This window comes from Erithacus rubecula (genome assembly GCF_903797595.1).
Source record: "Erithacus rubecula genome assembly, chromosome: 22".
NCBI lineage: Eukaryota > Metazoa > Chordata > Aves > Passeriformes > Muscicapidae > Erithacus > Erithacus rubecula.
The window spans coordinates 7,707,756-7,724,556 of NC_136674.1; the positions used below are offsets into that span (position 1 = coordinate 7,707,756).

Consider the following 16,801-nt stretch of genomic DNA (forward strand, 5'->3'; position numbering starts at 1 on the left):
TTGCAGCAGGATGCTGGGATTCAGACTCTGCTCCAACAGCAGCCTCAGGCCACAGCTGAGCCCCTGGGCCCCTCTACATGGGCTGTGGCCATGACTCCCACCCTGAGGCCACTGTGGCAGCACAGCCCCAGCCCTGCCCTGGCTGAGGGGGCTCAGCTGCAGCCTCTGTCAGTGCTTACCCCAGAAGAGAAGATGGCTGGGTTGCCGCTCTCCAGCATGTCCTCCAGCTCCTCACTGGTGGTGGTCCTGCCAGCTGCAACCACACAACACAGGTCAGCCAAGAGCCCCCTGTCCCCACCAGAGGTCCCACAGCCTCACCACAGGGCTCTGCTGACTCCATGGTAATTTTCCCAGGAGTGGAAAGAGCACAGGGGCAGTTTGAGGGGCTGCCCTCTCACAGCCTGGCTCTGACACTCCTCATTTGAAGGGCACCAAGCTGCCAGCTTGGCTCAGCTCACACAGGGACACCCAGCTGTCCCTCCTGGACACACCTGGGCAGGGAGCAGTGCTGAGGGAGCAGCAGCCAGCAGCATCCATGGTGTGTGTGAAGGAGGAGGGATGGGGAAGAAGCCACAAGCAGGTTCTTGACAAGCCCTGCCCCAGCCAGTTCAATGCCATGAGGATGCTGGGCTCAGCTGAACTGCACAAGTTTTGGCCCTGCTGCTGTGTGACAGAAGACAGGCTCTGTCTTCCCCCTGTAGCAAAACCCTCCATGTCCCTGGGGACCTCCAGCCCCATGGCTCCTCTAAAAACAATTCACCCACACCACATGTGTCCTTTCCTTCCCTTCCCTTCCCCACCCCATACAGTGCAGAGAAATGCTGATCACTCCATGGCTGGCACTGATCCCTGCATGAACTGCAGTGTATTTCTTGGGCTGGCAGCCTTGTGGGACACATGGAATTACAGCCAAACAGGGCATTGGGGTGCCCAGTGGGGTGGGGAGAGTGAGCAGGTCACCTGGGACAGGGCAAGTGACACCCCAGCAGTGCCAACAGGGCAGTCAGGCAGGAACAACTCATGAAGTGACTCCACCAAGCTTGATGAAACCAAAACCTGCAGAGCAGGGGTCTGTAGGTGCTCCCTGTAACAAGCTGCCTTGCAGCCAGTGGTACTGAAAAGGACACCAGCATCCTCCAGGATGAGCCCAGGGCACATCAGAGTGGGGGAAAGGGGGCAGAGCAGAGCACAGCTCCCAGATGCATGGACAGAGGCTGGAGTTCTGTGTGAGACAACTATGACCTGGTAGAGACCCCAAAGCCCTGAGAAGCTGCTGTTTTGAGTCACAAAAACAACCTGAGGGGGGTCACAGATGCATGTGAGGCCTGAGTTTTGCCACCTATGTATTCATGGATCTCAGGATCAATCAAGTTCCCCACCTTCCCCATTCCTGAGCCCTTTTCCAGACACCATTACATGTTTTAGAGTGACAGAGCATATCTCCCACCAAGAATGACCCACAGCACCCCTTGCCAGCTTCTCCTGCCTTTTGGTTCCTGGCTCTGGGATGACACTGCCCTGCTCCCAGAAATGGAGAACAAGCAGAAGAGAACAACCCCTCCGTTGATGTGCCCAGCTCTGAGCAGTCACTGGCCCAGAGATAAGGAAGAGCATGGCAGGTGCTGTCCAGGGAGAGCTGCTTGCTCTGCCAAATCCCTCCATGCAGCCCTCAAGGGTAAGCAGTGGGATGAGCTCCAGGAGATGCCACATCTCTGAAGGGCAGAGGTGGGATGGGATGTGGGATACATGTTCTCACCCTGTCCTTCTTGCTGCCTCATTCCCCTAATGCAGAGAACAGAGCTGGTAAAAGCTGTGTCAAGGTGAAGGATGAGAGCAAAGGCATTGCATGGATTAACACCCAGCCAGGCAGTGCTGGCTCTTGAAAGGTTTGCTTTAATGCTGAGCCCAAGCCTGGGGTATGGAGGCTGCATCTCACCCACACCACCCAGCACAGCACCTGCCAAACAACATAACCAACCTGCAGGACCCCAGAGAACTTCCCAGGCAGGCACTGCCTCCTAACTGGGCTTCCTGGTCTGTCATTAGCTCCTCCACAGCAACTACAATCAGCTCAAAGTGTCCTGGCTGCCTGATCTGCTGCTCACATTCCCACAGGGCCAGGGCACAGCCAAAAATGGGAGTGAAAGGATGGAGCCTCTGCAAGGCAGCACTAAGGGAGAAGAGCCTGGGGGAACACTCCTGCCATGAAAGTTGGTGAAACACTGGAAAATCCTGAGAGCTGAACCTGTGCCTCCCCAGAGAGCTCCAGAGTACATCTGCCTCTTGGCATCTCTAGCAATTAAAGTTCTTAGGGAGAAGCAGCTCTGCCAATGAGAGAAGAAGCCCAGAGCATTGAAGAAGCTGGAGAAGCAACCTCAGCCCTCAGCTGGCAGGGAGAGAATGGTGAGAGACAGTGCCCAGGTCACACTGCTGCAGAGCCACTGGGAACTCAGGGACAGGAGAACATGAAGCCACTGAGGAGATTTCCCACCTCCAGGCACAGTCCTGGGCCCTGTAAAACCCAGCTGGACAGTGACCATCCCCATGGACCAGCTCCCATGCATGGGGCAGGAGCAGCCCCAGGGTGTGGGGGAAGCTGCCAGGGAAGCCTCTGGTGCCACAGCTCAGTCCCACAGCCCAGATGACACTGGATGCCAGTTTGCCCAATTCTGCATGCAGGTGGTCTATAAACAGGGATGGTAGCTCAGGGCTGAAGGAGTCCAACATGCCAAATAAGGGCTCAGCTGGGCTCCTCAGGCTGGCAGCATCCCCTGGGCTGGCAGCATCCCTCCTCCCAGCAGCAGGAGCACCTGCAGAGCCACAGCTGGGGCACCTTTCCAAGGCTGGGATCCTCTGCCTGGTGCTGGCTTTCAAGCTCTTATTAGACACAAATCCATACAATTCATGGAGAGATGGATAACAGTGTCCTGCCCACCTGCATGTGAGGTAACAGCTATGAGTGACTGGTGCACTTGGCTGTCACCCAGCTCAGACAGGTCTGACACTGCCCATGCTGCTATCAGGATGAGAAGGATTCTGCTACAAAACCCTGCCCAGCATATCACAAAGTACCACTCACCTCCTCGTCCCTCAAGGAACACTGCACTCAAAAATTAAAATTAAAAAAAAATCCCATGGTCTTTCCAGAGATTAAAGTGCCACAGGAATCCTAAATAAGCTCTGGGGTGGCCCAGATGAGCTGCCAGGGCCAGAGCAGCCCCCAGATTCTCTTGGCTCAGGGTGAGATGCACCCACAGCTCACTGTTCTGTACACCAGTTCAGCTGGTCTGGCACAGCAGGGCCTGATGAAATCTCTACTGCCCCCAGATACAGAAGAGACTTTATTTTTGTCTCCTTGGTTTTGCACATAACAAAACTGTCCCTAAAAAGAAACAGCATTTGTGCAGCCCCTCCTGTGCAGGAGATCCCCTTCATCCCCTCAGAGATGCCCCTGGTGGCAGTGGGATGCTGATGGTTCCCCAGGCACAATCTCTGGCACACCCAGACACAGCAGTGCCTACACAAGGAGAAGGGAACAGATCCTGAGGGCTCTGGGGAGCCCCAGGGGGTGGCTTCAGCCTGGGGCAGTGACTACATGACCAACTCTGCCACTGTCCTACTTGCAGAGCCAGATGTGGTGAGGATGGAGAAACTCACTGGGTGCTGGGGATGCCCAGAGCAGCTGAGAAGTTCCTGCTTTCACACTCTGAAAACCCCAGAGATTTACTGGCTTTGCTGTCAGAGCTCCCAGCACTTTCTATCTTTGGACTCCTGAGCAGAAAACAAGAGCTGAGGGTTTTGTGGAGATGTGTGCAGTCACCACATCCCAGCTGAGCTCTGCTCTGTGTGGCAGCCCCTGCAGCAGCTGGGGCTGAGGGCACTGGCTGGGACACCCCAGGCCAAGCAGAGCTCCTGTCCAGGCAGCACTCCTGGTGATACATCCCTAAGCTGGGAACCAAAAGTTCCTTTTGATGAGTCTTTTTGCCAGGAGATATTTTCCACTGTCCTGATGGGGGAATCCAGCTTTGGCAAAGGGCTGTGCAGAGGACTGTGCCCCTCCCAGCACAGCCCCACCCCACCTGTTCACCTCCTCTGCAGCAATGAGAAATGCACTTATCTCCCACACTCCTCCACACCTCCATCCCCAGGAGAACAAGAGTCTCTTGTATAAGGGACTGGGACATCTCCCACATTGCTCCATGGGGCTCCTGAACAGCTCTTTCCCTGCACCCATCAGGCTCTGTCAGGAACTGACAACCTGGCAGGATGGACAGCAGAAGAATAACAATACATCTTCAGAATTTAAGCAGAGCAGCAGAGCCCTCCCAAAATCCAGTAGGAAAAAAGAGGAAGGTTTCTTTCAGGTCTGTATCCAATCAAGGACGTGGCTGAGTCCTTCCAAATCTCCTCTCTCAGAGGGAGGCACAGGGATACCCTAAATTCCTGTTCACATGGCAAGCCACTCCTCAGCTGTCAACTGCAGGGTGATGTTGGCTGAGGGATGAGTCAGGCAGCTGGAGCAGTGACACATCCTGCTCTACAGCAAACTGGCAAGCTCTTGTTGAGCCTCGTGTCACTCAGCCCTCCCATCCAGCCCTGTTAGTATCAGACATCAGAAAGACTAATCTGAACAAAGATTAGGGCTTGCACACCTGTGTCTCCTTCTAGCCCTCCACAGAAATCCCCACACCCTAGAGAACCCAGATTCCAGGCCAATGAAGCACATTGCCACAGGTGACCACCAAGGACATGAGATTGACTCTCAAATCTCCTGTCATTATTCACAGTGAGTTGCTGGAGAAAAGAAAAGCATCCAATTGGTTGTCAGGAAAAAAAAAACAATCTAAGTTCAAGCCTTCCATTCTCAGCACAAACCCCACAAAATGTCTCAGAGTGAGATTATTTGCAAAAGTCTCCTTTAATCTCTGCATGCCCTGACTTCTCCCTTGATTATTCTCCTAATTACACAGCTCTTCTTTGCTGGGAGATAATCCTCTTGCTCTAAACTATCCAGGTATCACTGGCTATCTCCAGGAGGAGAGTGTTTTTATAGACAGGCAGGACTGGAATTCTCAGAAATGACGGGCTCTGAATGACTCAGAGATCTTAGTGCCACAGCAGTGTCACCTGGGTGAGGTGTCACCAGCCTCAGAGGTGTCACCTGAGGTTCACCCTTGGCCACAACATAATGGCTGCTAAGAGCCATCAGGTCCTGGGCCCAGAGAGGTGCCTGGGGCAGCACTGAGACTTCTGCTTTCCTGTGCAAGGGAGACCATCAGGAGCAGGGAGTGCTCCCATCTCAAGAATTCCCTTATCTGTTTTTATCTTTAGCTTAGTTTATGCATTGAACAAGAGCACCCTGAGTAAGGACAAGTACACACAGGAATCAGGAATTCCCATGAGCTTCTCTGAATTAAAAATTAGCTGCAAACAATTCCTCTCCTTGTGCTCCCTGTGCTCTCTGCAGCATTTGGGGCTGTTCTTTGCTGGATGCACTTTGCCCAAGGCACCACCTGTGTCCCTGTCCCACAGAAGCCGTGTCCCAGTCACTGCACAGCCCCTGGGCTCTCCTGGAAGCTGTGCCAGTGGGAGCAGCTCTGGTGCACTGGGAGCCAGTGCAGGGTGTCCCCATGGCACACAGAGCCCAGCTGTGCCCCGGGCAGTTACTCACTGATCTCCAGCTGCCTCTGGATCCTGCCCTTGCAGCGCTCCCGGTAGTCGGTCTGCGTGGCGTTGTACTCCGACATCACCTCCACGAACTTGCGCGACAGCGTGGAGTGCTGGGAGAGACACACACAGGAGCTGAGCTGGGCACTGCCTGCACCTCCAACCACCCCAAAGCACTGCCAGCCCAAACGCTGCTCCAGGGAGTGCGACAGAGCACACGGGGGCAGGGGGCAGCAGGTGACACGTTCCCAGGGATGGACCAGAGGCACCCCTCATCCAGCCCCACCCAAGCACAGCCTCCAGCCCTGAGAGGATCCCCTGGCAGGCTGGCAGCACCCTCCTTGCACCACTTGTGCCTCAAAAGCCTGGAGGTGAGGCCTGGGTTGAGCCCTGCCTGCCACTGCCATGCCAGACCCTGCACAGGCACAGGCTGGACCCAATGGGAACACTGCAGGGCTGGGGGAACAGTACCCAGCCTTGCCCAAAGGCACAATCACAGAGTCATTAAGGTTGGAAAAGAAAAGACCTCCAAGATTATCATGTCCCATCTGTGACTGATCTCCACCTTTTCCACCAGAGCAGAGCACTGAATGTAACCTCCAGCTGTTCCTCCAACATCTCCAGGGATGGGAACTCCACCTCCTCCCTTCCAGTGCCTGACCATCCTTTCAGTGGAGAAATTCATCCTGAACCCCCACTGGCACAACTTCAGGCTGTTTCCTCTTGTCTTGCCCCCTGTTCCCTGGGAGCAGAGCCCAACCCTCAGCTGAGTGCACCCTCCTGTCAGGGCATTGCAGACAGTGAGAAGGTCCCCCCTGGGCATCCTTTTCTCCAGACAGATCTCCCCCAGCTGTTCCTCATCAAACTTGTGCTCCAGACCCTTCTCCAGGTTTGTTCCCACCTCTGGACATTCTCTGCACAGCGAGGGAACAGGGCATGTCAGAGGTGCCTGGCACCACCAGCACCCAGCTGTGTTGGTGCAGGTGTTCACACAGCTGGAGCAGCCCCAGCAGCACAGGAGACAGCACTGGAGACATCTCCAGGTGTGCCTGCACTGGCTCTGCAGCTATTCTAAGCCAGCAACAGCACAGTATTCATGGAGAGCCTCAGCTCATCTTCTCCCTCCTCCACCACAAACTCACTGAATGCCCCTGGCAGCTCCAGCTCCATCCTCTGCTAGAGGTGCTGGGCCAGAGCAGGGCCAGAACAGCTCCCAAGCATCAGCCCAAATCCAGCTACAATGTGATGTGCCATCCAAGCAGCTCTTCTGCTGCTCCAAAATTGTTTCTCCTAAAATCCACTTCATTCTCCTTCAGCTGAAAACTATCAACATATGTTGATCTGGAGCCAAATATAGCCTAGGTGCTGAGTGACACCCTTCCTGCTCACTAGCACACCATGCTACACCTCTTTTGCTTAAGAAGTTACTTAACTCAGTGTTTATTTTCTCAGATTATTATTTTATGTTCCCATGGGCATCCCACACGTCTACAATATGCATGTGATTTTTGAAGGAGTTTTGTGCAAAATTGGCTGGAAAAAAGCATTTTTAATGGCTTTCAGACATTAAATAAACCTACTTGAATATTCACAGCAAATAAAAAGCATATCAAAATGTACCTTGTGATTGAACTCATAAAACAGAAATTAACTCAAGTTAGGGAAAGGATTTGTTTCACTCAGGTCTAGCAGTTCTTCACTCCCCAAACATGGGACCAGGTGATAAAGGTCCCATCAGGCTCTTTATCAGGTGATCAAGAGCAGCACTGGCTGCCCCTGCTGCCTTTGTTAAAACACATTTTTGGCTGCAGAACAAGGCTCTGAGCTGCCTTGTCTTCACCCCCACCCCCAGCACAGAGGACACAGCTCTGCAGGGATGCAAGGACACATTCCAGGCTGGAGCAATGGCTGCATCCCACTGCATGGTTGGGCAGGAGGACAGAGAAATCCATCCACAGCCCAGCACAGGCCTCCTGTCCCAGCCCGTGCTGGGATCCCTCAGTGCCATTCCCCCTCCCCTGCTGGTGCCAGGGCAGAGCTCACCTGAGTTTTCCTTATCCGCAGGTCGGCCGACGACCGGTTCAGTCCCTCCTCCTGCTCGATACTCTGCTCAATGCCTGCCCAGGGCACAAGCACACATTACTTTGTGCTGGCTGCAGAGCAAACACTGCATCATTAAGTTGTAGAACACCTCCAAGATCATCAAAGCCAACCTTTGACCAATTGCCTTAAGCCCATTAAACCCACTGGCAAATGCCACATGCACTCATTTTTTGAACACTCCCAGGGATGGTGACTCCACCACTTTGCCAAAGTGCCTGTTCCAGTGCTTAACCAAAGGAAAGGGATTGTTTGGCAAAGGGACTCTGAAAGACTGGATTGAGGAGCAGCTGGTACTGGGCAGTTCCCAAATCCTGACTCCACCACTCAGCAAAGCCCTGTTTCATGACTGCAAAGCACCTGGTGCCTGGCCACTGGCTGTGATTTGGTGCTGAAAGGACAGCACTGTCACCCCAGGCTGGTGAGTCAGGATTTCCACATAAAATCAATGTGATGCTTAGGTCTGATTGCCAGTATTCAAACAAATTGGAGAGCTGTTTCCACCAGAGAGGCAGGAGGAGGAAACCCAGAGCTGAAGTGTCTCTGCAAAATCCCAAACCTCAAGACTCCTCCAGGGAACCTAAAAATAGCAGCTCCTCCAGCTGTCTGGACTGGCACAGGGAGTACCCACCATGCTTGCAGGAGTGCCCTGCACCGTGCTGAGCATCCATGCAGCAGCACAGGGATCTGCCCCTTTCATTATGAAGATAATTTTCATGAAGCCCTCACTGCCCAAAGCCTGTGAATCAGGGCAGGGAGGAGCACTGTCATGCCCCACTTTGGGCAGGGAGAGGTCACAGGGGTGCAGGGCAGGAGGGCTGGCACAGAGCAGGACAATGCAGTCCTGCCCCATCCCTGAAGTGTGCAAGGCCAGGTTAGACAAGGCTTGCAGCAACCTGCTGTACTGGGTGTCCCTGCCCACAGCAGGGAGTGAAATGAGATTACCTTTAAGGCCTCTTCCAACTCAAACCATTCCATCATGCCAGGATTCCATGAAACCTGGCCAGCTCAGGACATATTAATTCAAAAACTTAATTTCAGGGACTTACAAAACTTGGAAGAAAGCTCCCATCAGCAGGCTGGCCAGTGTGCAGACACCCATCTCCATGTAAACCACCCAGTGTGAGCTGGTGCATCTCCAGTCTGGCTGAAGACCCCATTCCCATCCCTCTCAGCCCACTGTCCCCAGCACCTTCCATCCTGAGCAGGTCCCTCAAGCCCAGCACAGGTTCCTCCTGCAGCAGGGGCTCCCCTCTCCCTGGAGCTGCCCCTCACCCTCCAGCACAGCTCAGCATATTTCATCAGTAACTGGGCTTCCTTCACACTCATCACAAACCTCTCCCCATCCCCAAGGAATGGTATTGGCAAACACTGGGCATTTCTGATCATTAGTAAAATCACATTTGCCCAAGAAGCTAGCAATTAGCCCCTGCATGAGTAATGTCTGGCCTGAAGAAGGCAGTTTGTTGTCAGCAGATGTTGTTTTTGATCAGTCCTGACTGTTTTCTGTCATTGATCATGCTGGCCATGAGGCAATTTGGGACAAAGCACAAGGACTAGTCATCTGCTGCTCCAGGTAAATATGACAGCAGAGAGGCTTTTCTGGAAGCTGGAAACAGGAGCCTGTCCTACAATCCTTCAGGCTTTCAAAGGCCCTTACAAAACACTGAACAAAACACTTTGGAGAAAGGATTTTTATTTTTTTTAAGGCCAAACCCTATCAGCAGATATCCCAGTATGTCCAGGACAGTAGGAATGGATCCCCTGGACTGTGGAATAGGTAAGATGGCCCCGGCTCTCCTTCCTGGCTCTAGCTGAGATCATGTGCTAGCAGGACAAAGGGAGCATGGGAACAACAGAGGGACAGGTCTCCTGGCCCACACATGGGACATGCCACAACAGTGGTGACCTACCCAATAAAGGGCTCCAGGCATGTTTGAGTCCTCCACAACTGAGACTGCCACAAAATCCTGAGATTAGTAAGGACACTGCTGTCCAGGGGGAAGCACCAGCTCCTCTCCTACCCTTCAGACACAGCCAGGTGTCCTGCACCACTGTCAACCAAACCCCAGACAGATGTCCAAGATCACCACAGGTAAATCCACGGTGCCAGGGATGACCTGCCTCCTGTATCAAGATGCTGCCATTCCCTCTGACTTCTGGGGTCCAGTCTTGGAATTCTGGGCTTGTCTGAGTGCTCCAGCACAACCCTGACCATCAGTGTGTTGACAGGCACCTTGTTCTCACACCTCAGAGATTGACTGATGAGTAGTGGAAAGTGAAGGTCACATCCTGCAGCACATCCCACAGCAGCACCTCTTCACTCACCCAGACCTGAACAGAACCTTTGGGTGTGCCCAGTGTCCATGCCCTGCCAGTGCTGTGGCACAGGACTTATTGAGAGCCCACCAGCTGCTCGAGGCCCCATTCCCTCAATTCCATTCTGGAAACAGGGCACAAGGGGAAGCAAATCCACAAAGGGCAAATAAAAGCATCTGGAGGGTGCAGAGAGAGGGAAGGTGATGTTCATCCCTGGGAGTATTTGCAGCATTTGCACAGGAGTGCTGCAGGCAGAGCCCCACAGCTGCAGCAGGGGCCAACACTCACTCTTTAGTTTGGAGCGCACTTTGTTCGCTGTCTTCTTGATGTCAGACATCAGCTCCTCCAGCTCCTCTTTCGTTTCTGGGGAGAGAGGAGAGCAAACATGGATGGGCTGCAGACACCACTGAAAGCTGCTGCCCTGCAGAGTGCACAGATCTGAGCTGGGAGCACTCCAACCCCTTAACTGGCAGAACCTCCAACCCCTGACTGGAAACACTCCCATCCCTGTATTGGGAGCACTCCCACTTCCAGACTGGGAACACTCCCACAGTCTAGACTGGGAACACTCCCACAGTCCAGACTGGGAACACTCCCACTTCCAGACTGGAAACACTCCCACAATCCAGACTGGAACACTCTCACAATCCAGACTGGGAACACTCCCACAATCCAGACTGGGAACACTCCCACATCCAGACTGGGAACACTCCCACTTCCAGACTGGAAACACTCCCACAATCCAGACTGGAACACTCCCACATCCAGACTGGGAACACTCCCACATCCAGACTGGGAGCACTCTCACATCCAGACTGGGAGCACTCCCACAGTCCAGACTGGGAACACTTTCACATCCAGACTGGGAGCACTCCCACAATCCAGACTGGAACACTCTCACAATCCAGACTGGGAACACTCCCACAATCCAGACTGGAACACTCTCACAATCCAGACTGGGAGCACTCTCACATCCAGACTGGGAACACTCTCACATCCAGACTGGGAGCACTCCCACAATCCAGACTGGAACACTCTCACAATCCAGACTGGGAACACTCCCACAATCCAGACTGGAACACTCTCACTCCAGACTGGGAGCACTCTCACAATCCAGACTGGGAGCACTCTCACATCCAACTGGGAGCACTCCCACCTCATGCTCCATGCTGGACTTCCCACTCACACTCCTAAGACCTCCAGCTGGTTCCAGCTCTGTGGGCCCCAACACAAGTGTTAAATGGTATGAAGGTCAAGTTAGACCATGGGGAAGGAATTCAGACCTGGGGATGGTGAGGCCCTGGCACAGGCTGCCCAGGGCACTGTGGCTGCCCCATCCCAAGAATGTCCAAGGACAGGCTGGATGGAACAACCCAGTCCAGAGGAAGGTGCCCCTGCCCATGGTGGGAACCTTTCAAATTCCCTTCAAACCCAAAGCATCCATTCAATCTGTGATCACACACAGGTTCCTCTCCCAGAAACCAGCATGTCCTGAAAGAAGCCAGGCTGTGCAGAAGTGCCAGACCCTGCACTCAGCAGCAGGGCTGGAGAGGGCACAGCCCATGGACCCAGCTGTGGTCTGCCAGTGCAGCTCTCCCTCTGCCACCCCAACACTCCCTCTTGATTTTGATGAGATCAAGGCTTAATTAAATAAAACTTTGTTTAATAGAGCTGAGGCATATTGACTGACTCATGTCAATGGTTCTGATGCCAGCTGCCAATCACAGGCACAATTAGAAAATCCTGATGATGGGAATGTTTTGGGGGAAGGTCCTGTCGTTCTGGTGGCTGTACACATTCCCATCCCCCAGCTACAGACTCTAGCACTATGGGGAAAAGGAGAGAAGGAACACATCTGTGAAATCCTTCACCCCAGGATATTTGCTGGAGAACAGGCACAAAGGCAGTGACAGGAATAGGATATTTTCAGTTTAAATTCTTATTTAAGTGACTAATTAATTTTTCCCCATTCTTAAAAAAAAACTTGTAATAATCAGAAATAAAGAAATAATAAGAAATTGTAATATGAAGAAATTTCTTGAAAGAATTTGCAATAAAAGGAAAGTAACAAACAATAAGAAATTGTTCTCATAATAAATTAATAACTCTAGTAATAAGGAATTAATAATTATTTCTTAATAAAGAAAGAAACCACGCTGGGCTGAGTAAATCCCTGCAGCCATCCAGGCTGGGAAAGCAGACAAGGACCAGGCTGCCTTGGCAGCCCTTTAATAAGGGGAGTGATCCATCATCATTCAGGTAACTGCCAGAGGTAGTCAGGACTGGAAACAGTCCTTAGGTAGCAGCACTTTAGATATTGGAGAGAAATTCTTCCCTGTGAGGGGTGTGCCCTGGCACAGGGTGCCCAGAGAAGCTGTGGCTGCCCTGGATCCCTGGCAGTGCCCAAGGCCAGGCTGGACAGGGCTTGGACCAACCTGGTCTAGTAGAAGGTGTCCCTGCCCATGGCAGGAGGATGAGATGATGATATTATGATGAGATGAGATGAGATGAGATGAGATGAGATGAGATGAGATGAGATGAGATGAGATGAGATGAGATGAGATGAGATGAGATGAGATGAGATGAGATGCTCTTTAAGGTCCATCATGATTCTGTGTGGATTCTGTGCACTGCTGTGAAGCTGCCACTGAGAACACACAGGACAAGTGGTGAGCACAGTCCCATGCTGGCCACTCAGGGAGTGCACAAGACCACAGTGATGGAAGGAGGGGACAGGGAACAGGGCTGGATGCCTTCCCTCACAATATTTCCAACTGAGCAGCATGGAGAACACTCCTGGCTGGATTTGAGTCACAGGCCGTGTGAGGATTACTTGGCGGCCTGGCAGGCACAGGCTGCCCAGACAATTATTTTCACATCCACTGTGTGTGTTTAAGTGACTCACCCAGATCTATTTAACCATTCACAGCAACTGACATTCAGCCACGGGAAGCTGAAGTAGCACAACATTGCTGTGCTATGGCCAGCATCTCTTCATGCCAGAGTGCGCTGAGGGGGCAGATGGGATGTTTCAGAGGATGAGTCAGGCTCCCCACAGCCCACCCAGGATGTCTGCTCCATTCCCACTGGCACTGAGCACACACAGAGCAGAGATGTCTGTCCCCATGGCCACGTGTCCCCAGTCTCTGCTGGGAGGGAGAAGGAGCCTTTGGTTCAAGGTCAAGTCTCACAGCCCTGAGAAGCCCCAGAGCCTGCAGTGCCCTGCCTGGGAGGCAGCCCAGGCAGTGCAGGCAGCAGGAGGGGTGCAGGCAGGGCCATCAACTCTTCCTCCTCCCTCTGCCAACTGCTAATGAGGCCCCTGTCTGACAGGGAGCACACACTCAGCTCCGGCTGGCAGCACTGCAGGCAGGCAGGAGATGGCAGGAGGCAGGAAAGGGCAGGCAAAAGCAGCCAGGAGCAGGCAGGAACAAGCAGAAAGAGGCAAGCAGGCAGGCAGGAACAGGCAGAAAAGAGCAGACAGGACCAAGAGTGAGCAGGCAGGAGTAGGCAGAAGCAGAAAGGAAGAACAGGCACGCAGGAAGGAGCAGGCAGGGGCAGGCAGGAGCAGGGAGGAGCAGGAAGGAGCAGAAAGGAGCAGGCAGGGGCACGGAGGAGCAGGGAGGAGCAGGCAGGAGCAGACAGGAGCAGGCAGGAGCAGACAGGAGCAGGGAGGAGCAGGCAGGGGCAGGCAGGAGCAGGCAGGGGCAGGGAGGAGCAGGGAGGGGCAGGCAGGGGCAGGGAGGAGCAGGGAGGAGCAGGGAGGGGCACGGAGGAACAGGCAGGGGCAGGCAGGAGCAGACAGAAGCAGGGAGGGGCACGGAGGAGCAGACAGAGCAGGCAGGGGCAGGGGCAGGGAGGAGCAGGCAGGGGCAGGCAGGAGCAGACAGGAGCAGGGAGGAGCAGGCAGGGGCAGGCAGGAGCAGACAGGAGCAGGCAGGGGCAGGGAGGAGCAGGAAGGAGCAGGAAGGCACAGGGAGGCAAGTGCAGGCACTGTCACCACAGCTCTCTGGACATCATGGTGACAGTGACTTTGCTTACAAGGTGCTCAGCCCTTGAGCTGCCTCACTCACTCTTTGCTGGGACTAAGAAACTTCACCTCAGCAACCTGCAAGTCTTTACTGAAAATAACCAAGCAACATCATTGAGAAAAGTGCAATTCCAACCTAATTCCCAGCTGAGTTACCTGGCAAAGCTGGAAGGATCTTTTTGGCAAAGACTCAGATCTTTCAATAAAAAATGAAAGAAGATCCTCAGAACAGTTCCTTGAAGGTTTTTTTTTTTTTTAAACAAACCTTTCTTGTTTATTTTGACACTTTCATTTATGGAATGTTGGGTATTTTTTAAAGGTGAATGCAAAGAGGAAGCACAGACCTGAAAGCCCCACAAGAATCTGGTCTCTGGGAGCAAACAATAAGGAATCTTTCCTAGGAACCCTATGGAGTTGGCAGAAACATCTTCCATTGTGTTTCATGGCCTCAAAGAATACAAATGAAATCTGTTTAAATCACTAGTGATGAGATTGGCTATAAAGGTCCTGCACCTGTGTCAGGGAAATCCCCAGTACCAGCAGAGACTGGGGGATGGATGGATGGATGGATGGATGGATGGATGGATGGATGGATGGATGGATGGATGGATGGATGGATGAAGAGCAGCTCTGTGGAGAAGGACTTCCCAGCTGAAGTCCCATTTGCCAGAAGAGATTTGGGACATCAGTGACCTCTGTGCAGTCCTTTAGTTCCCAAAGGCTGACATTTATTCTTGGAAACAGAGCTCAGAGTTTCACATTGCAACTTATTGATTCAAGCTGTGGACAAGAAGAACAATAACATCAGATGCTGACTCAAGACTTTCTTTTTTTTTTTCAACTCTGACCAACACAACCATTTGCAGCAGGTATGACAGAATGGGAAGCAGGAAGAGGGAGACAGGAGAGAACTATTCAACCCCTGCTCCAAGCAGAGCCAGGCCTGTCCCATCCATGCAGGAGCAACAGAAGCTGCCTGCCAGGCTGTAGAAACAGGGCATGGCAAGGCCTTTGCCAGGAGCAGGGCACAGGGGACAATGAGTACTGTCAGGAAGGACCAGTAACCCCGGGATTTTTAACTTCCTCCATGCCAGGAACAAATCTTGCACAAGATGCAGCAAGGAAAGACCCTGCCAGGGTTCAAGGTCAGTGCAAAATGTCCAGGCTTTTACACAGGAGCAGAACAGAGATGATGCACAGAGGGGTTTGAAAAGCTTATGGGATCCCCTGGGATGAAAGGTACACCCTAAAACACCCCTTATTCATCCACCTGGCTGTGTTTAGGGGTGATCCGGAACAGATTTAATTGTAGCTTTTGACTTTTTACATTGTTAAAAAGGAAGCAGGTGACATCACAGAATCCTGGAATCACAGGGTGGTTTGGGTTGGAAGGCACCTTGAGGATCATTCCAATGCCCTGCCATGGGCAGGGACACCTTCAACTAGACCAGGCTGCTCCAAACCCTGCCCAGCCTGGTTCTGGACACCTCCAGGGATGGGACATTTAACTGAGCTCCTGTAACACATTAGTAGGTAATTAAAAGCTGGTATATACCATTTGATATCAGTGGTGATGGGTCCTGTTCCCCAAACTCTGGAGTCCCAGCATGATCCCCACAGGCTGCCAGGCCAGTCCAGTCACTGAGGATGGAGCCTAAGGCCACTGCTGGACACTGGGGGTTTTCCACCAATAAATGGACTTGTAACACCACAGTGGCCATGGGCATCCTCAGGTACCAAGCCCAGCTCAGCCCTTCCACAGCCTGTTGCTGAGACAGCTATCCTGAACACCTTCAGCATGTTCTCATTCTGTGGTCACCTTCCTCTGACTGCTCCTGCTGCTCCAAACTAGCCTCAGAGCTGGAAAATTCCCACAGGAGGCCAATCTCAGGATGACAGGAGAGCTGTGCTGTGTTAACCACACAGTCACTGAGTCATCAAGGCTGGGAAAGACATTCAAAATCATCAAGCCCAACGTTTGACCAAATACTACCATGCCCACTAAATCACAGCACTGCACATCCAGCTGTTCATTGAACACCTCCAGGGATGGTGACTCCACCACAGTCCTGTGACAAGACTTAACCACTCTTTCAGTGAAGAATTTTTTTCCTAATATCCAATCTAAACCTCCTCTGGCACAACTTCAGGCTGTTTCCTCTTGTCTTGTCCCTGTTCTCTGGGACCACAGCCCAATCCCTGCCTGGCTGCCCCTCCTGTCAGGGAGTTGTAGAGAGCAAGAAAGGCTCCCCTGAGCCTTCTTTTCTCCAGACAGAGCTCCCCCAGCTGCTCCTGGTTGTCCAGACCCTTCCCTAGCTCCATTTCCCCCTCTGGGCACACTCCAGACCCTTAATGTCTTTATTGGAGTGAGAAGCCCAGAACTCCACAAAAAAAAAAAGTCGGATCTTTTTTTTTTTTTTTTTTTTTTTTTTCCAATTAACACTAAAACACCAGTTTGTAAACAATGAGGGATGAAGGAGAGTCATGTGTAAATGACATAATGAATGCCTGTACATTGACATGGGCTTGAACCCAACTCCTGTAATAACATAGCTCCCAAAATGAGCTGCCCCTCCTGCTGAGGGCTCATGGAGCCCCTGCCTCACACTCAGCAGCAAACCCAGACCCACAGCTCATCTGCAGCATCCTCAGCCCAACACATCCCACACTGCCTTTGCAGCTTACAGC

The 16,801-nt window shown here is 52.7% G+C and overlaps 1 protein-coding gene across 3 annotated transcripts in view; it reads right to left on the reverse strand.

The window, feature by feature from the left end:
- The window catches only part of STX1A (syntaxin 1A), a 65,517-nt gene that overhangs the window by 5,683 nt on the left and 43,033 nt on the right, over positions 1-16,801 (reverse strand). For all 3 annotated transcript variants that reach the window (XR_013776651.1, XM_079324934.1, XM_079324933.1), the window contains exons 4-7: positions 10,375-10,449; positions 7,711-7,784; positions 5,672-5,780; positions 180-253 (exon numbers count right to left, since the gene is read on the reverse strand). Coding sequence is in view for 2 of the 3 variants with exons in the window: in XM_079324934.1 (XP_079181060.1) it covers positions 180-253; positions 5,672-5,780; positions 7,711-7,784; positions 10,375-10,449 (332 nt within the window). In the remaining variant the exon portion in view is untranslated. The remainder of the gene's footprint in view (positions 1-179; positions 254-5,671; positions 5,781-7,710; positions 7,785-10,374; positions 10,450-16,801) is intronic.